The 24,343-nt window shown below is 40.2% G+C and overlaps 1 protein-coding gene across 1 annotated transcript in view; it reads left to right on the top strand.

Annotated features, from left to right (window-relative positions):
* The window catches only part of Lvrn (laeverin), a 52,327-nt gene extending 30,023 nt beyond the window's left edge, over positions 1-22,304 (top strand). Inside the window, exons 14-20 of the mRNA XM_041660594.1 lie at positions 2,173-2,326; positions 3,546-3,640; positions 5,999-6,106; positions 6,959-7,132; positions 7,507-7,644; positions 16,005-16,080; positions 21,819-22,304. Coding sequence (XP_041516528.1) covers positions 2,173-2,326; positions 3,546-3,640; positions 5,999-6,106; positions 6,959-7,132; positions 7,507-7,644; positions 16,005-16,080; positions 21,819-21,959 — 886 coding nt within the window. The 3' untranslated portion in view covers positions 21,960-22,304. The remainder of the gene's footprint in view (positions 1-2,172; positions 2,327-3,545; positions 3,641-5,998; positions 6,107-6,958; positions 7,133-7,506; positions 7,645-16,004; positions 16,081-21,818) is intronic.
* The last annotated feature ends 2,039 nt before the right edge of the window (positions 22,305-24,343 follow it).

The following is a 24,343-nucleotide window of genomic DNA, read 5'->3' as shown; positions in this document are numbered from 1 at the left end:
ACTTGTGACTATAGAATTGGTTCTTTAGTATGCAGAGGCATTAACTAGTTGAGAATAAGGTCAAAAGCAGGACGTGATTGCCCAAACCCGCAATTCAGCTCATAACGCAGGAGGATTGCTGCGAGACAGTGAAACACACACACATACAACCAACAAATAAACATAAGATTAGGGCCGAATTCTATGTTCTCAGTGGGATGTTATAACGTAAATTGTTGTATATAGATAGACTAAGCACTGAGATCCAAAAGTTATGCAAGGTGATAGCTGACAGCTATAATAATAGTGATATCTGGGTTATATTCTGATACACTACAGAATTATAAATTTTATATGTATGTACGACGTTTATTTAATATAAGTCATGCCACTGTTTAACCAGAAATATTATTATATGTCCAGGATTTAAATTTTTACTCAATAAAATGAAAGATATATATCCTTTATCTATATAAAGAACATGTCTATTCTTTAATTTACGTATTTTAGTATATATATTCTTTATTATATAATAAATTGCCTAGCGTGTCCTCCCTCATGCCTGCCACATGTGTGAGTATTGGTCATTTCTCTGCTGACTGTTCCCTCTGCACCTGTTGCTCAATGCCTGGCTAACAACCGCTCTGGAGTGACTAAGGCTTGGGTAAGGCTGGCCTCACCCTCCAGGCCTCATCCTTCTGGCTTCTTGACATGTTGACACAAACGCTTGCTTTTCTGACTTCACTTCTTCCTACCACTGTGAGCATCCTTAAGCACGACTATGTTTGTGTCATCGTCCTTTTCATGGGATGACTCATTTGGTCTTATGATTTAGGCGGTTGTCTTATTAGGTGCAAGGTTCAGTTAGATGCTAAGATTTTAGAACATAAGATGCTTAATTATGTTCTAAATGGATATCTCACCCTCTTTTCTTCCTTGTCTTATGTTTAGTCATTTCAGCCCATTACCTTAACCACTGAATATTATATTATTTTGGACTCTCTCCTCTCTCTCTCTCTCTCTCTCTCTCTCTCTCTCCTCTCTCTCTCCTCTCTCTCTCTCTCCCTCCCTCTCTCCCTCCTTGCTTCTCTCCCTCCCTCTCTCCCTCCCTCTCCCCCCTTTTCCTGTATGTGTGTGACAGGTACTACTATTCCTCCCATTACCAAAACTTGAAACCTCAGAGACACCCTTTTGCAATCTCATTTTCAGTCACTCAGTGTGTTGTCTCTATTCAACTCTTGGTCATAACTTCTGAATTCCCACTTTACTACTTTTATTACTCAAGTACTAAGCTATTTCTATCATCTTTCATCTAGTCTCTTTCCTTAGCTTTCAACCCTTAGTTACTTTGAGTTCCTAATGGAACTCAAATGCCTTTCAGGATTGCAACCGTAGAAGTTTCTAGGTGTCAATTCTACCACATTATTTTGGTTGCTCAAAAACCCTAGGCTTCCCAAGAAATCTTAACTCTTTATCCTGCTTTTCAATGTTCTCCTCAGATTTGAGCCACCTGATCCCTTATCTTTGCCTCTCATTAGACACAGAATGACCTGATCAGCTAGTTTCACCTCTCACTGCACACAAGACGTCCTGCCTCTTGGCTTTGCCAGCCGACCATGCTGCTCCTCGCTATTTCTCCTTCTCTACCTCTTTCAATTACACATGGCCTTGGGAGCTCTCCTCAAGTGTTGCTGTCCTGAGGCCTTCTCTGAATTTCCATGTGTATGCTTTGAGAACTTTCTGAGACCCCTCCTTGACTTCCTAGGTAGCAGCTGAATTCCCATGATGCTCTCAGCTGCAGGCAACTATGGTATCACATGCTGGCTTCTCTGCCCACCAGCAGCTGGCCAAAGCATTAGACCAAGAATGCTCATGATTGATACTCTTGAATGGGATGTATATTTTTTTGTAAAAACACACAACAAATACTCAATATTCCATAACTCAGCAATTGGCCTGGGTTTTCTAAAGCTTGTCGTGTGGATGTCTGAATGATCCAGGTGGATACAAAAGCCTGGCAGCATTTGTTAAGTTCTGTGTTACAGATATGTTGGGACGTCTGTCACCCTTCTACTTTGTTTGGCCATACATCTTGTTGAAGTTAGACATTGAAAAATGGAGCAGATATGGAAAGAGAGAAGATCTTTTAGCAGGTCAAGGCTTTTTGAGTGTGTGTTTTTTTAAACCAAACAGAAACAATTATATTGAAATTGAGACAGCACTTGATTTAACCAAGTACCTTGCTGAAGAAGATGAGATCCTAGTGTGGTTTGAAGTCTTGGTAAACTTGATAAACAGGGATGTTATTTCTGATGTGAACAACTATGCTATATACCCATTATTGAAGGTAATTTCATGCTTTGTTATGTGGCTTTTAAACCAACCCTCTTTGCCTCTCTCTGTGTTCTGGCCAGCATCTGTGCAACAGGCCTTTCCAAAAGCAATGCTCTATTCATTCCAGATGTTAGGTGATTTATTTCTTTTTAGCCACAAATGATTATTCTTAGAAAAAAGAATCTATTAGCCATAGACAGGTCCTTAGAGATGAGTGAGGGAGAAGCTTGGCAGGGTTTTACATTCTTAGTGAAGTGAGGATGAATCTAAAAAACAAACAAACAAAAAGACAGAAAGAAGAAAAGAAAAAAGAATCCCAGAAGTGGTAGAAATTTATATATCTTCCTCTTATAGAAAAACAGTATATATCAGGAACAATTTCCCAAAGAGATTTGTAGGCAAATCAATAGTTTTTTTTTTTTTATCAACCCTGTGTTCATGACCCCAATACTTATGTCTTAAGGGAATCAGCAAATTCATCCAGAAAAATAAGAGTTTCAAAGTCACTGTCACTATTAGGGAGAGAAAGAAATTAACACTTATGAATAAAATGATGATATGCTACCATCAGTGAAGGAATAGAAAAGTGAAAATTCCCATCAGTAGCTCTTCAGTAGGATTTGGAAGGAAGATGAGAATAGATGTTTAGAAGCAACCGCTGGGCAGCCAAGGTTCATGAGCCAACAAGAGACTGATGATTGTGAATGAGTTTCTGGGTCATTCTGAGGGTGATGTTGTAAACACCCCAGGTTCCATCCAGATGCTCCCTTTCCTAATATCCAAAGTGGTGTGGGGAGCTTAACCGAATGTAAGGAGGGTGACTTACAGGAGGGTCTCTGGCTTCTGATGACTGGTTTTGGCCAAATCAGTACAAGTGACAGTTGGGCTGCCTCAGAGAGTTTCAGTGGATGGATAGCATCTAGTTGGTTCTCAGTCATGTTAATGAGTGCCTGATTTCTGTATTTGCCAGATGATACATTTAGGCTGCTAGCAAACGAGAGCAATTGCTAACATTTACTAGGCTTTCACTCTGTGCTATTTCTTGTGATTTTATGTGTGAAGTAACTGAACCTGAAGAAGTTTAAAAATAAATCAGTATATTCAGTGACAAAGATCATTTCTGAAAAAAAGTCTGTCGTTTTTCTATTAATATCTTTCAGATAAATAATAATATGCTGGGAACTCAGTGTTTTGTGCCAAAAATAATTGTAACTTTTCTTTGTGGTTTATAGAAGTATTTACTAAAGAGAATTAACTCAATATGGAATACTTGTTCAACTTTAATTCGAAAAAATGTGGCAGCATTACAAGATGATTATTTAGCTCTGTGAGTATTTTTAATTTGTCAAAACTGAATAAAATAACTCATCTTAATGGATAAGCTTCCAGATTTGTGAAAGAGAATCTTTTTTAATAACTAAAATCTTAGTACCTATTCCTGAGTTTGTATGCTACTTGAGAATTGTAACTCCAGACCTGTGTGTTTTCAGAGGAAGCAACAGCTTGAGTCAATCGACCTGCAAGGCACATGCGTGCACCATGGAAGTTTAAACTCTGTGTTTGCAAAAGTAAAATTACTGACGGAAATCTTAAGTGTGTCCTGGTATGGGTGAAGGGTTGTGCTAAGGCCATCTACCAAGGGAAAAGTGGACTTTGTCTGGATACTTCTTGGCTCCTTACTCTTTGTATTTTCCATTGTGAAAAATCAGACAAGACACACAGGATTTCGTGTAGAAGACAGAGTTTCCTGCAGAGTAAAGAGGGGTAACGTTAAGGGATGAAAGATGACATCAAGAGAGTTGTTACTACCTACACGTCAGTGTATGTTGAAAACTAAACCTTTTCTGAGGGGCCATTTCCTTATAGGCAGCCAGTCTGGATTAACACTCAAGAGAAGAAACTTGCTCTTTACCAGAGAGCCTCCTGCTAGGCAGGAATTTTTCTGGCAATTCATAAGGTCACATCTCTACACAGGGTTAGAGACACAACTCTTATCCTGGTCTTTTGACCAAAACTTATAGAGCGAAGCAGATAAAAAAGAATTAAAGAAAAACTTTAAAAATACATGTTTTACGAGGACGAAAGAACCTTTGCAATGGGTGGGCCTCAACAAAGCCCCGCTACTTGCACCTCCCTCTTCTTTATGTGTGTCTTAAGTTTCTCAGACAGACAATTGTGATACTTCCCCCTCCTTTATCCATCACTGCAAAACTTGGGTGTTACTAGAGACACAGGGGATGAGGGCTTAGGGCTGATTATGAGATGGGGTCCATCCTTCAGGGGCTGTCAGCCTGCTAGTGTCTAGCTAGTTACCCAATACTTCTCTGTATTTTTGTGAGCAAGAAGTGCACCCTGATGCAAATATGAACTAGGTTGACAGTCAGTACTTATCAGTCACTTGTATATGATCATGCTTAATTACTGGAAATCACTGTCCTATGGGGACTCCATACATTTTCATGATGGTATAGGAGGGGGGTGAAAGGCAACATGAGGCTATGGTACTTCTGTTCTGTTTGTGTATGGATGTCAGACTTCTAGACTTAGAGGTGGATGGATGGTAGTCAACAACTATAGCTAGAGCTTCTAGAAACATCAAACTTAAACCAACCACACCAAACAAGTAGTAAAGATACACAAAAATATAATCATTCTTTCTTAGTAGTATCCTGCTGAGGGAGTAGAAGTTAATGCCAGAGTCTATTAGAAGCCCGTAGAATTTGATAGGTAGGTACATAGACAGTGTGTGTATGGGAGGATTGTGTGAATGAACTGGAAGGCACAAAGATACTCAACCATGCAGCACGTGTGTTAACCAGACACAGACTAGGCTATCCTAAAGCAGACTAAAGTAGCTTACATTTCGTAGCATCCCGGGCTAGTGTTTCTGCTCCAGCCACTTCTGGGAGAGGCTGATTTTCACAGAATCCCATCTTGTTGAAGCTAGCCCAAGTTTGGGATGGGTGGGGAGAGAAAGCGAACACATAAACAGATTTCTAAGAGTATCTGTCAGGGGACCGCCATCTGTGCACATTCCAAAACTGCTTATCTTAATGTCAGAGGGAGCAGAGTTGAGACCGGAGGGTGGGACAAAGGACACTGGCTTCTTTTGCCGAGACCCAAAACTTGGTGACTGTAGCAAGACACACACCAAAACATGGCTTTCTTGTGTTTGTTCTTCTTCTGAACTCATTTGATTCTTAGCCAAGGGAAAGCAAATTGTATAGGGGGTTAAAGGAACTTTTCCTGAATGGAGATAACATTTTAGCATATTAGATCCGAAAGAAAACTTTTCAGTGTCTTATATCAGATAGGATACAGATATTTTTAATCCATAAATGAATGATTGTAAAAGAGGGGAAAGAAAATTGACAGCAGGTGTGGAGGATGTGCACACCCATGCGTCTTTGAGGGAGATGAGTAAGGGTAGTAATTTCCTTCTAATTTTAAAAGATACTATTTGTTAGGAACTTTTCTGGTGCCCAAAAATTCTCTGAAAATGTTTTTTATGAATCTTTAATAAGTTCATCATTATAAAAGCTATTTTTTTTAAAAAAGAGAAAAACTCAGTGTTGCTAGAGGATATTTTAAAGTTCTTTGTCGTGTGAAACACACACTCTTAGAAGCAGAGAAAATGAGGGTGATACTACAAAATTAACAGCTCTGCTTTGTCTTTTCCTTCAAGACTATCAGTGGAAAAAGTGTTTGAAACTGCCTGTTGGTTGGGTCTTGAAGACTGTCTCCAGTTGTCCAAAGAGCTCTTCAGAAAATGGATGGCTGACCCAGAGATTGCGTAAGGGCTACAGTGTCGCTCCCCTTGCTCCGCTCCTGTGTCAGCGCCCGCAGTGTCTCCACCCTGGTGGTGGTGCTGATAGTTGGGAGTGATCATTTTTGCTTGCGCTTGGTTGAGCTTCTCAATTCCTTTCAGACACCCTTTCCTGGAAAAAAAAATTACTGTTGGTTTGTTTGTTTTTCGAGACAGGGTTTCTCTGTGTAGCCCTGGCTGTCCTGGAGCTCGCTCTGTAGACCAGGCTGGCCTCAAACTCACAGAGATCTGCTTTGTCTGCCTCCCAAGGGAAACGAGATGATCTAAATTAGGTCTGAGGGTAACTACAGATTAGGACTCATTCAGTAGTGACTTGAGACTGAGGCCTTTGGCTGTTGATGGATTATTCTTCCACTAAGCACTTACAGTTTGGCAGGGCTAGTTTTACATCTTAATAGGTTCCTCTTTAGGGTTGTTTGGTAATGTTTTATCTGTGGACATGTCAGGGCCTCCCATCTGAGTCTGCAGTCTCATTAAGAACAGAGACTCTGGTGTTTGGGACTTTATTGCCTTTCATTTGCCACCTCAGATGGACTCTAAGGCAATGTGATAAAGAAAGCCAAGACCAATCTTCTTTATTAATGTGTGCTGTGCTATTATAATTTACTTCTTTGAGGACTCAACCACTCTGCTAAACAAATGACCTTTTCTTATCATAATGCTAACAATAGCTCCCCCACTTGCTCCTTTAGCTCTTTAATCTTTATGGCTCAGATATCAAGTAACTTTACTAAATGTCTGCATCTGAATATGTGGCTACTTGGATAAGTGTGGTCCTGAGCTACCACAGGGAATGCCTTCTCCCGTTATGCCTTCCAGAATACCTCATCCGATTCAAAGAGTGGCTCTATGCAACGGCATTGCTTTGGGTACTGTCAAGGAGTGGGACTTTCTGTTTAGTTTTTACATCAATATAACTAAGGAAAAAGAAGAGAGAGGGAGCCGTCTCATTCCTGCAATGAGCTGCAGTAAAGAGCCCTGGATACTTAACAGGTGAGATGGCCAATTTACCATATACATTCTTGCTGGAGAAACGTAATTCATATTTCAAAAAAGAGGAAAAGGGAAACAAACATATTTGTCATATTTGTACATTATTAACTTAGAACCATGAGCTTTTTAAATATTTATTTATTTACTTATTTATTTATTTTTTTGGTTTTTCAAGATACGGTTTTACTGTATAACTCTGGGTTGTCCTGGAACTTGCTCTGTAGATCAGGCTGGCCTTGAACTCACAGAGATTGTCCTGCCTCTGCCTCCCGAGTGCAGAGGTTAAAGGCGTGCGCCACCACCATCCAGCAGAACCTTGCGCTTTTCAAAGCCTTTTTAAAGCTTGTTTATGTTTTACAACTGGACTCTCCTAGATTCATGGAGTATGTCGTCACCGTGAACCCAAATCCTTTTAATAAAACAAATGTAATAGAAGCTGTGGCAGCATCTGAAGTTGGCCAGTACGTTGCCAAGGACTTTCTACTCAACAACTGGCCAGCTGTGAGTGAAAGGTAAGAAGGAACCCGAGACTCGGTTTCATTTCAGTTATTAATTTTTTTTCCTATTTTGATCAGAGAATACAGTTTGGATAAGAATTTTTTTTATCGTTTGAAAATTTCAAGCATGTGTAAGATGTGTTTTGATCAGACCCGTTCCTTTCCCACCCTCATTTTTCCATGTTGTGTGTTCTTTTTCTTTGTTAACCCACTTAATCCACTCAGTGCTGCCAGGATGCGCTTGGATGTAGGCCTTTCCATAAAGGGGATCCAAGGCTCCTTCCAGACACCATAGGCTAGCAAGCAAAGAGTCCAGTGCCAGGTATGATTGATCTCTTTTCCAAATGTTGGTCAGTGGGGTCCAAAGAACACCCCAAACATTATAGGCTGTGGCCGTTGCTCATGGTCCCTCAGTCACTGACTAGGGAGAAGTCGCCTTCAGTCTGGCTATGTCACAAAAGTTCTTTCACTCAATGAAAAACCAAACTAGTCCCTCCATCATTTTGTTTCGCACAAAGACTGGGTGCAAATTAAAACTTAAAATGGCATTAAACAACTCACTATGTCCCGAAATAAATATACAGTGTCACCTGGGCCACGGAGCGAGCTCGTGTCCTGCTGTGATGCTGTCCTCACATTGGCACCTCGTTAGCCAGGGACATCGTTAAACTGGAAAATAAACCATGAGAGCTTGTTTCTAGCCAAACAGATTTCTCACTTCAAAATCCAAGGTTGCTCGGCTCAGTAATTCTGCCACATGTGCCGTAGCGATGTCAAGAGTAGCAGAAACCAGGGAGAGACAGACAATGATATTTCTTGGGTACTTGTGCAATTTTTTTCTGCACTGAGTCTGTGCCCTACCTCAAGGGTCTTAATAATGGGAAAGACTGCTTTTAATTTCTGTGGCTTCACATCTGATTTTTATTTCTCACAAGAATTTTTCTTGCCTTTAGAGAACAGGGAAGTGGTGGCAATTTCCTACTAAGGCTTAAATTCTACTCTCAAAAGAGTCGATTGTCTCACAATTGATTTAATTTACTTATATAAGCACAGTAAATACAATCATAGAAGGAATCCCTAAAAATAAACTTCTAAATGGGTCTTACTATCTTCATGAAGTTTTTAGGATTATTAGTGCAGTAACTTTTAATTGTGGCGTCATTACTTCTATATTTTATTCCAGAGAACACTAAATTCATAGAAGATGCTATATTTATGGTAAATTGAATTTAGTTTACTCATTTTGCACATTCTACTACAAAGAGTATTTTATACTCAATTAAATTTGCTTTAATTTAAAAACAAATATAATTGAATACATTTATTTTATGGTTTGATTTATATTAGGAGAGTTGTTCAATTTTGGTAATGTTTTGTCTGAATAAACAGTAAAATTTATGTATTGTTGAAAGCAGAAGTTCAAATTAAAAATGACATAAGAATATTTACTTAGCTCTTTACACATCAGAATAGCTATGGCTTATTGAAGTCATAGTCTGCATTGAGCATGAATATATCACCGATCTTCATGACAAAGCAGATTCAAAAGGCACAGCTTCAAAAATTTTTTACGATCCATTATTTTAGTTTTATAAACTTACCATTTATTTTAGCATAATAAAGTTTCCAAGAAAGAAACCCATGTTTTCTACCATTGCAGCTTTCTAATATCTTAGAGGCACAGCCTTGTCACAAATATACCAATGCCAGTAAAGTACATTTGCTCGTAGACCTGCTTCCCAGGGGAAAGAGAGCTATGAGAAACAATGCTGTCCAGCTCTGTCACCTCAAGCTGCAACTGGTCAGTCCTTTGTCTACTAATTGACATTGAAGGTTTCATTTGTTCTCTACAAAATGGCAGCAATTGTGTTTGATAAAGCCTAAGGTTTCCCCTAGTAAGTTAACAGCATAGTTGATTTAAATGTGTCAAGGACAAACTCAGAGTTACCAAGAATACCTCAGTGTTGTTTTAAGGAAAGAAATCAGTCTTCCTCTTGGTGTCCTGTAACCAAGAGTGAGCCAGCAGCATTTGATTCCTTGCCACGGGAGCTCCTTCCACTCCTTCAGCCAATAGCCTTTAAGGTACCGGCCCACTTGGGCGTGGCCTTTTTTTGCTTTAAAAAGCAGCAGTAGCTCTGCTTTCTCTCCACTTCCACTTCCAGCTACTAGACTCTGTTCCTGGTCACTCAGAGGGCTGTTGTCTAGGACAGTGATCTATAAGTTTTCTCCTTAAATAAATAACCCTTTTATTAATCATAATTCCAAACTGTTGTGGGATTGTTTTGTGATGTACGTCTATACCTGGTGCCCATGTGGATTTAAACTCCATGCCTCCTGGGCTCCATGGGCCAAACAGTCTCTGCCTGCCTGGTTTGCTCTTTCCTGAGTGGTTTTTAAATCCTCATCATATGCAGTGCCTATGCAGCACGATTCTAGAAGATGATGACCCATCTCAAAAAAGTTTGTCAATAGGGTTCGGAACACTGTTTAGGGATTGTTGATTTTTATTTTTATTAGATAGAGGGTTGAGGTGAAAACTATGTTTGTTAAATAAAAAAAGAAGGGGATAATAATAGTGGGTAATATAGTGAAGACTTTTGAGCTATTATTCATAGATAATTTACATTGGTATAGTTTTTATATATTGATACAAGTTCAAATTATATTTGTTACTTTTGTTTACATTATTTGTACACCTATACAATGTTATTTTGTCAGATTGTAGATATGTATGTTATTATCCCTGTTTAGGACATTTTGTATATTGATACAACTTTTAGGATATATTTTCATATTGCATTATATATTACTCCTACCTCTGATCAAGAGGTTTACATTTTGAGGTCATTTTCCTCATTTGTTGCACATTTCTTTACAGGTTATTTAATATTCTGACATGAAGTTTTAGTCTTTAAGTTATACAGGTATTAATTATTATAGGTCAATAGTTGTTCATGCTTGCTGTACATACAGTTAGATCAATTAGGTTCTTTAAATACATAGAAATTGTATTCTGTCTAGATAGGTAATCTTCAACTTCAAGGGTCTGTGGAAAATGGCATTTAAATAACTTAGGGTTCTGTTGACATGAGACGTGACTGCTTCTGACAGCACCAATCTATTCCGAAGAGAATGTTGAACACCAAAGGCACTCCACTTGGAGCTTGTTTTCTTCTTGGCAAAACTGGCCTTTGGGCAAGGAACTGACAATGCCTTAACCACAGACAAGTTACATGATATCCGGAAATGGATAAGCAGGACTGTCAAATCTTGCCAAGACAGGATAAAATGGTTTTAAAAAATTTCCTGCCTCTAAAAATGGTCTGTCAATTACACTAGGCCATAGCCAAAGTTGGTTGCTTCAACATTGCAAAATGAGACTTTGGGTGATTGCTCAGGTAGCTAATTGTCTCTGTCATATATTGCTCACTTTGAAAGCTACTTGATTGTACTTCCTGCATGCTCAAGTAATATTATCTCCCTTCTCAGGCCTTCGATGGGGTTGAAGATTAGATAGTCGTAGTTACCATCCTCTTATGATGTAGCCAAGCCATTTCCAATACAAGACTTAGACTCCTTAGGATAGAATGTTTATTAAAACATGTAGCATATGTTCCTTGCTTAATATTGTTTATGCTGATTATAATTCTAATCTTATACTTGATATCTGTTCCTAGTGTATATTGTTTTGTATTGGGTTTGGAACTCTCTTACTTAAACAAAAGGGGGAGATGCTGTGGGAGTTTCGTCCACTCCTTCAGCCAATAGCTTTTAAGATACTAGCCACTTGGGCATGGTCTCTTTTACTTTAAAAAGCAGCGGTAGCTCTGCTCTCTCTCTCTTGCTTCCAGCTCCGCTTCCGGCTATTAGACTCTGTTCCTGGTCACTCAGAAGGCTGTTGTCTAGGACAGTGATCTATAAGTTTTCCCCTTAAATGAATAACCCTTTTATTAATCATAATTCCAAACTGGTGTGGGATTGTTTTGTGACTTATGTTTACAATTCCCCATTTGCATCTTTTATTCTGTCTATTGAACAAGACTTAATCTGTGCCTGCCTGTATGCTGTCTTGTGAATCTGCCCTTGTGTCTGCTTTTGTCCTAATGTGTCTGTCTTGTCTGAGTGTGTGTGTGTCTGTCCCTAACAAATGGCTTTTGCCTATATTTATTGAGCAGCACAGAAAACATCAAGTGGAGGAAAGGACGAGGAATTCTTTACAGAAATCTTTAACAGAGTTTTACAAGGGATTAAGTCACTGACTCCAACAGACTCAAATAACAAATAACATTACAGACATTGTTTATCAAGCAATATAAATGTGTTGCTTTCAACATTTATGGTGGATAGTCACTTTATAATACCACCTTTAGCCTATGTTTTCTGTTTTTAGCAAACGATTATCATAACATATATACAAACATGTATGCATTACTCTTGAGCCAGGCATGGAAGGGTCCTGGATATGTTTGTTCATTGTCTCAAGCACTCATGAACACATGTTAACTCATTGTTCCTAGTTCCCTTTTTTAGGTATGGGGGGCACACTTTTAATCGCAGCATGTGGGAGGCAGAGGCAGACAGATATCTGTGCATTTGAGTCAATTTCTAGGACAGTAAGGGCTAAATAGTGGGACCTTGTCTGAAAATAAGTCAATAAGAAAACTATGCTGGCATGCATTGGTTTTTGTCTTCATAATAATTAGAATATGTTGGAAACTGGTAAGGATAGGCCATTTATACTGTATATGTTTTGATCAGCAATATTGCAAGAGAACATTCTTCAAAGCAAGAGCAATAAACCATGTATTACTCAAAAACAGTTTCTGAAGTTGGTAAGTAAGAAGTGGGATAACCTAGGGATTCCAGCAGCTGCTCCCACACCTTGCCAAATCTTCTGGGTGGTACAAAACTCACCCCCGATTTTTGCTGTTAGCCAGTAAGGGGCAGGACCAGCTATACTGAGCCTGCCCACACTGACACAGTCACCAGGGCGGCTCTCAATCCTACCTCTTTTTTTTGTAATTTATTTATGCTTTTATTTGGAGTTTCATTTTTATTGATCTTATTGAGCTATACATTTTTCTCTGCTCCCCTCCCTCCATCTCCCCTCCCCTTCAGCCCTCTCCCATGGTCCCCATGTCCCCAATTTACTCAGGAGATCTTGTCTTTTTCTACTTCTCATGTAGATTAGATCCATGTAGGTCTCTTCTTAGGGTCCTCAGTGTTGTCTAGGTTCTCTGGGATTGTGATTTGTAAGCTGGTTTTCTTTGCTTTATGTCTAAAAACCATTTATGAGTGAACCCATATGATAATTATCTTTCTGAGTCTGGGTTACCTCACTCAATATGATGTTTTCTAGATCCATCCATTTGCCTGCAAATTTCAAGGTGTCATTATTTTTTTCTGCTGTGTAGTATTCCGTTGTGTAAATATACCACATTTTCCTTATCCATTTTTTGGTTGAGGGGCATTTTGGTTGTTTCCAGGTTCTGGCTATGACAAACAATGCTGCTATGAACATAGTTGAGCACATGTCCTTCTGATACAATTGAGCATCCTTTGGGTATATACCTAAAAGTGGTATTGCTGGGTCTTGAGGAAGACTGTTTCTTAATTTTCTAAGAAATCACCATAGTAATATCCAAAGGGGCTGTCGTTTTGTCTTGTTGACCATGTCCTTTGCTTTACAGAAGCTTCTAAGTTTCAGGGGGTTCCATTTATTAATTGTTGCCCTCAGTGTCTGTGCTACTTGGGTTATATTTAGGTAGTGGTCTCCTGTGCCAATGTGTTCAAGTGTACTTCCCACTTTCTCTTCTATGAGGTTCAGGGTGGCTGGCTTTTTGTTGAAGTCTTTGATCCATTTGGACTTGAGTTTTGTACATAGTGATAGATATGGATCTATTTTCATTTTCTACATGTTGATAGCCAGTTATGCCAACATCATTTGTTCATATGCTTTCTTTTTCCTTACTTCAAAGATTTAAAGTTCTTGTCATTCCACTTGATTGATTAGAGTTACTCTGAGATATTTTATGCTATTTGTGGCTATTGAGAAGAGTAATGTTTCTCTGATTTGGCTAAATCTATTTTTGTCATGGAATATCTCGTTTTGTCCTTCTATGGTGATTGAAAGTTTTGCTGGGTATAGTAGTCTGGGCTGGCATCTGTGGTCTCTTAATGTCTGCCTAACACTTGACCAAGACCTTCTGGCTTTCATTGTTTTCAATGAGAAGTCAGTTTTAATTTTGATAGGTCTGCCATTATATGCTACTTGGCCTTTTTCCTTTGCAGCTTTTAATATTCTTTCTTTATTCTGTATGTTTAGTGTTTTATTATTTGGCAATGGGACTTTTTTTGATCCAGTCTATTTGGTGTTCTGTAAGCTTCTTGTATCTTCATAGGCATGCCTTTCTTTAGGTTGGGGAAGTTTACATCTATGATTTTGTTAAATATAGTTTCTGTGCTTTTGAATTAAATTTCTTCTCCTTCTTCTATACCTATTATTCTTAGGTTTAGTCTTCCCATGGTTTCCCATATTTTCTGGATATTTTGTGTTAAGCTTTTGTTAGATTTAATGTTTTCTTTGACTGATAAGTCTATTTCCTCTATTGTATTGTCACTGCTTGAGATTCTCTCATCTCTTGTATTCTGCTGTTTATGCTTGCATTTGTGGTTCATGATCATTTTCTCATGATTTCTGTTTCTATAATTCCTTCAGTTTGTGTTTTCTTTATTGTCTCTATTTCAGGTTTCAAGTCTTGAATAATTTCTTTCATATGTTTGATTGTTTTTTTTTTCTTGGTTTTCTTTAAGAGATTTGTTGATGTCTTTCAATTTTTTGTTTGTCTTTTCCTCCATTTATTTGAGGGAATTTTGCCTTTTAAGGGCCTCAAACATTCTCCTAAAGTTATTTTTTAGGCCATTTTTCTTCTGCTTCATTTATATTTGGTTCAAGTCTTGTTGTTGTAGGGTCACTAGTTATTACTGTTGTCATGTTGCTCTTTGTGGTGTTGCATGTGTTCTTACCTTATCTACCCATCTTTTCCTCTGATTGGAGTAGTGGGGACTATCTGTGGTTCTGGTGATCAGTCTTCCAGGTGCCAGCGGATCCATGGCTCAACTGGTTGCTCCTCGTAGTACAGTCAGTGCCCCTGTTCCAGTCACCTCATTGGTCACCCTGTGTTCCTGGAGGTTCCTTGGCCCTCCCGGGGTTTGCTCTGCTCCTGTACAGTAGAGCTGTCTCAGGCCTGCTCTGGCCTAGGTCACTGACTCAGTCCTCCTCCTGTGGAGTTTGCTATCTCAGGCCTGCTCCCTCACTCCTACCTCTTGATGTCTGCTTTCTCCCATGTCTGGTAGAGAAGTCACATCTTTAGTTCAGGAGACAGATTTCCTGTTCAGAAACTTGATTCCTGTATTATCTCATAAGTTTTTCTCTACTTGGATAATTAGAATGGAGAGCCAAGAGCTGCTCTCCTGGCCCACAGCGCGAGATTTGCTAGCCTGAATTGTACACAGGATCCTGTTCACTCAGGGAGCTTCAGCTTCCATTATGTCTAGGACTTGGAGAGGTTAAGGTGCTAGTTCCCTCTCACTCAGATTTCTGTACATAACTAACTCTTACAATAACTCTTATAATTTGAAAATTCACACTTACCATTTTTAAGTAAATCAGTTATGCATATTAGCTACCAAAGCAACTTGACTATTTCTTGTTCAGTCCACTATAATAATCCTATTTCAATTTTGCTTTCTTTTAAATTCATCCAAAACTTCTTTTTTCCCCATGCTACAGCAGTACTTTGTACCAGTACGTATCTGTTCTTTCCTTGAAACTCTTGACAATTTTTGTTTTCTAAATGAAGTTGGAACAATCATGGTACTGAGAAACCTTGAGACTCAGAAGGTAGAAATGAACATGCCAAACAAACAAACAAACAAACAAAGCTCTAAATATACCACAGGGCAATTTAGTCAGTGGTTTTGAAATTTATTCCGTGTTTTCTATCATTTCTGGAGGGGCCATAATTTACTTATTTATTTACACACTTGTAAAGTTTCTTGCTTTGAGACACTGGATATGAATTCTAGCTGCTCATCAAATAGATGCATATAATTGTTGCTTTAATAATTATACTAATATTTAAATAAACCTGTAAGTTTTGTTGCACAAATATACATATTTCTTTAGTGTTTCTAGTTCTCTACATAACAGATTTTCTACTTCAAGGTGAAGTTGAACAAGTTCATACATGCTCACTTTGATTTGTGAGGGTGATCTTGATAAGGCTACATATGTACTATTTGTCTATGGCTGAAACATACAACTTCATTGCCAGACAGTATTGTCCTCTGACTGGCACCTCATTGCTTTGTAGGTATGGACCAGAATCAGTAGATGCTCTGGTGTGGGTCGTAGGGAGGACTGTAAGTACAGACCTACAGATTATGGAGGTAAGTACTGAAATTAAAAATCATACACTTATCTGAACCATCTCACTTCATGCTTTGTTAGTGCTATTGGTATTGCATTAGCCTGGTCTCTCTACAGGAAACAGAACTGATTGAATTTTACATCTCTCTTTTTTTCTCCCTCCCTTCCCTCCCCCACAAAAGGAATTTATCAGAGTGGCTTCCAAGCTGTAGACCAAGTAGTCCATCTATGGCTGGCTCCTAATGGAAAGATCAAGGGTCCCATAGCTAGCTGTTCAGGCCACAAAACTAGATGTCTCCGCAGTCACAATCTACCGCTGGAGTCCCAAGAAAGTCCTAAAGAGCTGTCAGATTTCAGTTCATGTTGCACTCCTGAAGAAGCATGTTCTAACACTAGTGAAGGAATGTCTTGGTACCAGAATGCTGAACTTGACAGTGAGAATGAGGACAAGCAAGCAGAAATTAAAATCTTCCCTCTTCCATGCCCTTCCATGTGGCCCAGGTTTAAGGTGGATCTTTAACAATTCAACCATGAAAAATCCTTCCTAAGGAGTGCCCAGCTGCCTGGGTTTTAGTTAATTCCAGATGTAGTCAGGTTGACAACCAAATTAGCCATTACATGTCCATTTTTTGTCAACTTGACCAACAATATCTTCTTGTCATGCTTAATTCCTAAGTAGAAGCAATAACCAAGTCATAATTACATCTAACGTGATATAACTATCTCATGTACAACCACAAATGTATTATATATTTGATAATATGTGGACATGTCACTAGGGGGACATTCTTTTAGTGTCTTATAACTTAAATATAACCACTGGTAGTACCTCAATTGGTATTGCACTATATGATAAAAACACAGAGGAAAAAAACACAAATATCATATATATATATATATATGCATAACACATTCTTATCAAATAAGACAGAAACCCTCAAATCAATTAGAATTTTTTTGCTACTAGTCACATGGCCTTAGCAGGTGTTTATAACTACCTTCCTCTACCACCCACTCTTTATCTCCTCCTCCCTTCAGTAGATCTTATTTTTTTCTGGAGGAGTGACCTATACCTTCATTCCTGAAGGGTCTAGGACCTTTGTCATCCTGCCTGGATTGGTTTATTGTTGTTTTCCTTTGACTTTCTTTTTTTCTTTTTTTTCTTTTGGTTTTTCGAGACAGGGTTTCTCTGTAGCTTTGGAGCCTGTCCTGGAACTCCCTTTGTAGACCAGGCTGGACTCGAACTCACAGAGATCCGTCCGCCTCTGCCTCCCGAGTGCTGGGATTAAAGGCGTGCGCCACCACCTTCCTTTGACTTTAATCATAAGAATGATAACATCAAGAGATGTCATAATGTAGCAGTTCTCATTGTGTGGGTTGAGATCCGTTTGGGGCCACATGTCAGATCCTTCATATTAGATATTTACATTACAACTTATAAGAGTACCAAAAACAGTTATAAAGTAATAATGAAATGATTTTATTGTTGGGGATCACCATATGTTTTTGTTAGGGTTTCTGTTTCTATAATGAAACACCATGACTACAAGGCAAGTTGGGGAGGAAAGGGTTTATTCAGCTTACACTTTAGCATTGCTGTTCATCACTGAAAGGAGTCAGGACTGGAACTCACACAGGGCAGGATGCTGGAGGTAGGAGCTGATGCAGAGGCCATGGAGGGCAGCTGCTTACTGACTTGCTCCTCTTGGCTTGTTCAGCCTACTTTCTTATAGCGTCCAGGACCAGGAGCCCAGCAATGGCACCACCTACGATGGCTGGCCCTCCCCCATTGATCACTAAATGAGAAAATGCATTACAGGTGGATCTCAAGGAGGCATTTCCTCAGCTGAAACTCCTTCCTCTGATGACTTTAGCTTGTGCCAAGCAGACACACAAAACCACCCCGTACATCACAACATGGGGAACTATATTAAAGGGTCGCAGCATTAGGAAGGTTGAGAACCACTGCCCTGCAGGATCTCTTGTACTCCAGACATAATCTTCCTCACCTCCATTGTGCAGAATCCAATTAGTAGTCTGGGTTGATTACTCCTAACACTGTTATTTCTTTCTCTGCCTGTTGGCTTAAGGGCATCAGAATGTCAAAGTGGGGAAGTCTAAATTTCCAGTTCAAAGGAATGCTCATTGTATCCCCAGGCAGCAGTGTTCTTCCATCTGTGATGGAGGAAGGTCATTGGTTAATTAAATAAAGAAACTGCTTGCCCTGATAGGTTAGAACATAGGTGGGTGGAGTAAACAGAACAGAATGCTGGGAGGAAGAGGAAGTGAGCTCAGAGACGCCATGCTCCCCTCTCCTGGGCGGACGTGGGGATAGCTCTGCTCTCTGGGGCACACGCGATGAAGCTCCGACCCAGGATGGACGTAGGCTAGAATCTCCCTGGTAAGCCACCTCGTAGGCTACACAGATAATTAGAAATGGGCTAGTCCAGGTGCGAGAATTAGCCTAGAAGAGGCTAGATAGAAATGGGCCAAGTAGTGTTTAAATGAATACAGTTTGTGTGTAATTATTTCAGGGCATATGCTAGCCAGGTGGCTGGGGTGTTGGGGATGCAGCCCCGTCGCTCCTAACACTACATATCTGGAACCAAACCTTCTAGGTCAGCAGAATTGAAGGAAGGAAAAATGCCCCTAGTGAACCAGTAAGGTGACAGTGAATGAACTGATCCCTTTACCAGTCCTTGGTTTCTGCGCTGTGCATATTAACTAGGGGAGAAAGCATGCCATATATTGAAAAGCATACACTGGCATCTGGAGCATCTTGGACCAGCCCTCCAGGATACTGCCACCTCATCGATGCTGTCACTGTGTCTTCAAAAACCTATCTCATTGCCCAATTAGATCAGCTGCTTCAGAATCACAGGGAGCATGGTGAGACCAGTGAGTTCTGTGAATGTCAACCCACAGTCATGCTCCTCGGGCTGTGGAATGCCAGGTGTCTTGATAGCTCTACAATGGCTCCCTCAATCAAGATATCTCTTTCCTTGCTCTCCATCTCTGTCCTTTCCCCATCTCAGCTATCCTGTTCCCTCAAGTTGTCCTTCCCCCCTCTAAATCTCCCCTTCTTCTCCCATTCTGCCTTCCCTCCCCCCCCCCCACACCATGCTCCTAATGTTCTCAGGAGATCTTGTTTATTTCCCATCCCAGGGGGATCTATGTATGTTTCTCTTAGGGTTCTCCTTATTACTTAGCTTCTCTGGGGTCATGAACTATAGGCTCATTATCCTTTGCTTTACAGATTGTATCCACTTATGGGTGAGTGGTTATAGGTATAGAGGCCACTATTTGAAGGCCCTGAAAGAATTATCAGAATAATCATCTTGTCTGACATCTCCATCAGGGAAGATTACTCCTGGTTGGGCATATAATAAAGATTAATTTCCTAGGGCAAAGGCGGCAAAGTCAACATTACAGAACTAAGGAGTGGAAATGCATCCTCTGCTAAGGGTGGAGAGATTGTTTCCTTGAGTGAGATAAACCCTTCAGAATCTGAAGTTCAGAGTCCTCAGCCTCAGTAGATCCCTCTCACACATCTCCATCCCAGACTATAGGACCCTGTTCCTTACCAATCAATGCCCTTACTTTAATTACTGATACCTCCCCAGGCTGAATTTTTGTTGTGATTCGGCCAATTATATAACTAGGGTTTTGGTTTGATTTTTCTGCCACCTGAGTTCTATGGCTGCTGGAGAGAAGATTCTCTTCCAGGGCATGCTTAGCAAGTTTCAGACTGGTCTGTGCATCTGGAGCCAGTCAACTGTAGCAATGAATTTATGTTTATCTATATCCAGGGATGCTATAAGTTGGTTAATTTGATCACAGAGTTATTTATTTTCTCTATCACTGTATCCTGAGATACAAGAAGTTGGCAAATTTTTATCATAAAACTCATTCTTTCCCTTGTCAGTTTATCCAGAGATGCTAAAAGCAACAACCAGTATTATTATTTTCCTTTTTTTTCCACAGGTTGTAAAAAGTTATATGTGTAGTAGATGTGAGTTCTAAAGTTTGTTCTGGATACTTAATAAAATTTGCCTTTATAATTCTGTTTCTCTAGAGCTACTCCCTTTGTTACTTCTGTCTTAATTACTTTTCTGTTGCCATGATAAGACATCATGGCTAAGGCAACCTACAGAAGACATTATTGGGGCTTGCTTACAGAGAATTGGAGTTCATGACTATCGTGGCAGGAAGCATGGCAGCAGGCATGGCATTGGAGTAGTAGCTGAGAGCTTACATCTCAGTCTACAAGTACAGGCAGACAGAGAGAGAGAAAGAGAGAGAGAGAGAGAGAGAGAGAGAGAGAGAGAGAGAGAGATAACAGGAAATGGCATGGGCTTTTAAAATCTCAAAGCCCACCCCTAGTGATGCATGTTCTCCAACAAGACCACACTACCTAATCCTTTCCAAACAGTTCTATCAACTGGAGACAAAGCATTCAAATTTATGAGCCTATGAGGGCCATTCTCATTTAAATCACCACATTCCACTTCCTGGTTCCCACAGGCTCCTGGTCATGCCATAATATAAAGTGCATTTAGCCCAACTTCCAAAGTCTCCATTGTCTTCTGAGACTCAAGGCATTCTCTCAGTTGTAATGTTTTGTAAAACCAAGAGGCAAATTATGTGATTCTGACATACAATGGCACAGAATATGTAGTTTCATTACAAAAGGAAGGAGTTGGAACATAGTGAAGAAAATACTGGATCAAAGAAAAACAGTAACCTGGCAGGGCAGACTCCAAATTCTGTAGCTCTATGCCCTTTCAGCTTTGCTGCCTACAACACACTTCTTACCCTTGGCCTAGCTCACTCCATGTCTGAAGGTCTCTTTGGCTCTGGCACCTCTCATCTCTTATAATTTCCAGTGCAATTCAGGCCTCAGTTCCACAGCTTCACACAATGGCCTCTCAGTGTCTCTTGTCTTCTCGGGGACAACAGGCAGGGTGGGCCCAGCCACACATTGAAGGCCTGACCTCCATGGCCTTCCTTAGCCATGGAGGACTGGATAAGCCCTCTGCACGTGTATCCTTCATGACTCTAAACCCGGATCCACGTGGACAACACTGCCAAATTTGGCAGCTGGCTTGGCATAGAGCCTGGCCCCTTGAATCACATCTCCAGAACGCTACCATGCTCCACCTTTTCATGAGGGAATTAAATTCAGAGTCCCATGCTCACAATTGGCCAACTGAGGTATTTTTCCAGCCTGGTCGGTACTGGTGTTTGCATATTAATTTTCTGAAACTTTACTGAATTGTTTATTCATTCAGATAAATGAAAGATGAAGCCATCTACTGAAACATGCAGAAATGAAGGATAACATCTGTGAAGGCAGAGATAAGGTCCATCGGTATTGACCTCTGAAAGCTGCCAAGTTCCTTTGAAATTCCAAAGGAACTGTGTCTCTGTTCACAAACCTTGGGCAATGTCCAATACATAATCAGTAACTATTTTTTGAGAGCTATGATGTACTTCGGAAATAGAAAAATTAATAAAACCAAGTTCTTACTTCATGGACAATTCAGCTGACATTTCATCCTCCTGGGGTATTATGGTCTTAATCACACTGTCTCGGTCACAGCTTCCCCAGGGACACATGATGGAGGTCTACATCGTTACTCCTTCCCAACCGCCATTGCCTCTTTGCAAAGTCATTTTGCTTTTTGCCACGAACTCTGTTTTCTTTTGTACCAGTGAGAAGGTTGGTATCGCTGATCAGTTGTCTCTGCCCTTCTAGTTGCTGTGGTTCCTGGGAAACGTGTTGGATGAGCACCAGAAGATTGTGGCGCACGCCAAATTACAGGCAATAAAGATGGAGAATCTGAAAAACAAGAAGAGAATTGCCAGGATGGCTGAGTGGCTTTGGAAGAACACATAATTTGTGGCCACTTGCAGCATGCTTCTTGCATTTTATAATCTTGTTTGCTCACAGTTCTGTCTTCCATATTTCGTGACTCCGGAAAGCTGCATGTCTTCTTTACTTTGGTTATGTTTTTTTCTACTTAGTCATGTCCTTCCTGTCTTTTCACCTTGCCCCAAGGATCAGTGATTGTTGAGGATTCTGTCAACACTGCCATGGATCTGGCAAACTTCTGCTTCCCATCAAGCAATAAAGTCAAGTCACCAATTTTAAGTGCCTTTCCAAAACAACAGCAAACAACCCAAAACAGATTGACCTAGGAAAGGCTTGCTCATTTTGATGTGAAGGCCAGTGGAGCATTAAATCAGTGGCATTAATGGAGAATATATTCTAGTCAGATGGAAATCCAGTCCTGAAATAACTCTACGCCTTATTTAGTTTAAAAATAAAAGAAAGATAGGACCACAACATGGCAGTGTAAAGAAAAGAGAAGCCAGAAATAATGAGACACTAGGAGACAGCACAACCAAAGAATGTCAAGTCTAACCAAGCCTGGAGCCATGGACAATTTTAGGAGTCATAGCAAATGCCTCCAAAGCAAAATAGTAATAATAATAATAATAATAATAATAATAATAATAATAATAATAGTCTTCTTTTCCAATTCTCTCCCCTAAAGTGCCTACAACATTGGCTCCTACCTGGCTGTTACTTTCTTAGACGATGTCACAAAAGAATGAATGATTGTAGAATCTGCAGAGTGCCTTCAGTATCTGAAGGGGATGAAAGCTCTGCCTGGATGCTCTGTGCAGTCAGCTGTGGATGGATGCTCTTTAGTCAGATTCCCTGAGGGAAAACAGTGATGTCAAGGACAGTAGCACCTTCAGACTAATCTTCTGGGCTCAGGAAGATCTCCAAATGAAAAGAACCAAATGTCAAGCCGGGGCACAGTTCTCGCCACACTCACCAGAGCCAGTTCGGTTGGCCAAGCTGAAGCTACTTGCAATATGAAGCGCTGGACTTTCAAGAGTCACTGGCTATGACACATGCAAAGGCTTAGTTTTGTTACACGCGATGGCAAACAGGACAAGGAAGCACACAGCTCCTGCTTCAGACACTGTGTATCTCATCCAGCCCCTTTTCCTCTACATTTTGTTGGCGTTTTTTGCAGAATAAGGGTAAAAATCGCTTCTCTCCTATCTACCTCACAGTAGTATTGGAAAGATTAACAAACATGTTTATCAATAAAAAGACTTCAGGACTTCCAGACAAGACTAGATGCCTAGAATTTTGTTTCATGTGACTTTATTAATGAGAGGAGTCACGGGAAAGACTATCTATCCCAGGTACAGAAAGGAAGACCATCGGGAATCAAGGATTTGACAGGACTGATAAACAGCGCAGAGAAATGGAAAGGGATGGAAAGAAAAATAGGTCATGATCTGCGACTTCATGCATGTGCATGTCACAGGGCATACGCGTATTCAAAATTAGCACTACATAAACAGAAACATAAGTCATTGCACATCCAGATGCTTATTTGAAATTTGTCACATCTCACATTACTAAAATTTAAAATACCCTTTATATACGGCAAATGCCACATCAAGACACTGTGCTAATGACCCAACTTCTTCTACTCCATAGAAATGCCTGTGCTAATTCACACAACCAGTGAGGAACAGCTATAAACCCAGAAGACTTAATTATACAACACCTTGCATAGAGCTGTATGTTCGTGAAACCCCTGAGCTGGGCGGCCATCTCCAGATCCCACGGCTTTGCCGCTCCCTTACCATCTTCCTTTTGGAGAAAATTTAAGCAGGTGAATAAAAGTTATTTTGACTTCTTTTAGAAAGTATTTTGTCTTTAATTGCGCACGTGTGTTTGTGTGTGGGGGGTTGTGTTTGTGTGTGAGTGAGTGTGTGAAACTTTCCTATCTTGGGCTGCACTACACTTTAATTCTCTTCATTTCTATTTCTATGGGAAAACAATAGCAGAGCCGAAGGCTTCCTCTCACTCTTCCCTTCCGCTCACGCCTAAACGAGCAGAATGAGATGCTGCCATCACGTCTGCTTTCAACCTGAAGAAAGTGGCCATTCTGATGAGAGCGTGGATCCTGGACCTGAAAGCTCTTAAGTACACGCCAGAGGAGGGAAGTGGCGCCACTAACTATGGGATTTGTAGGACATCTGGGGTTTCTACCCTGTGCACTGATTACACTATCATTCAGAAATAGTCCCTTAATTTTAGCATGTCTCACTTGAGATAAACATAGCTGTTAACACTCCTGCTTCTCAGGATTCTGTTGCTCAATCTCAAACTCCGTTTATGAGGTCTTCCTAGGAATGCTCTGTCAGCGAGAAGAGGCAGCTCCGATCTTGTCACAGGGTGACATTCTC

The sequence above is a fragment of the Microtus oregoni genome, unplaced genomic scaffold (genome assembly GCF_018167655.1).
Source record: "Microtus oregoni isolate MIOR12 unplaced genomic scaffold, Mior012 000011F_ref0000422, whole genome shotgun sequence".
NCBI classification, from domain to species: Eukaryota; Metazoa; Chordata; class Mammalia; order Rodentia; family Cricetidae; genus Microtus; species Microtus oregoni.
This window is presented reverse-complemented; position numbering and strand designations above follow the sequence as displayed.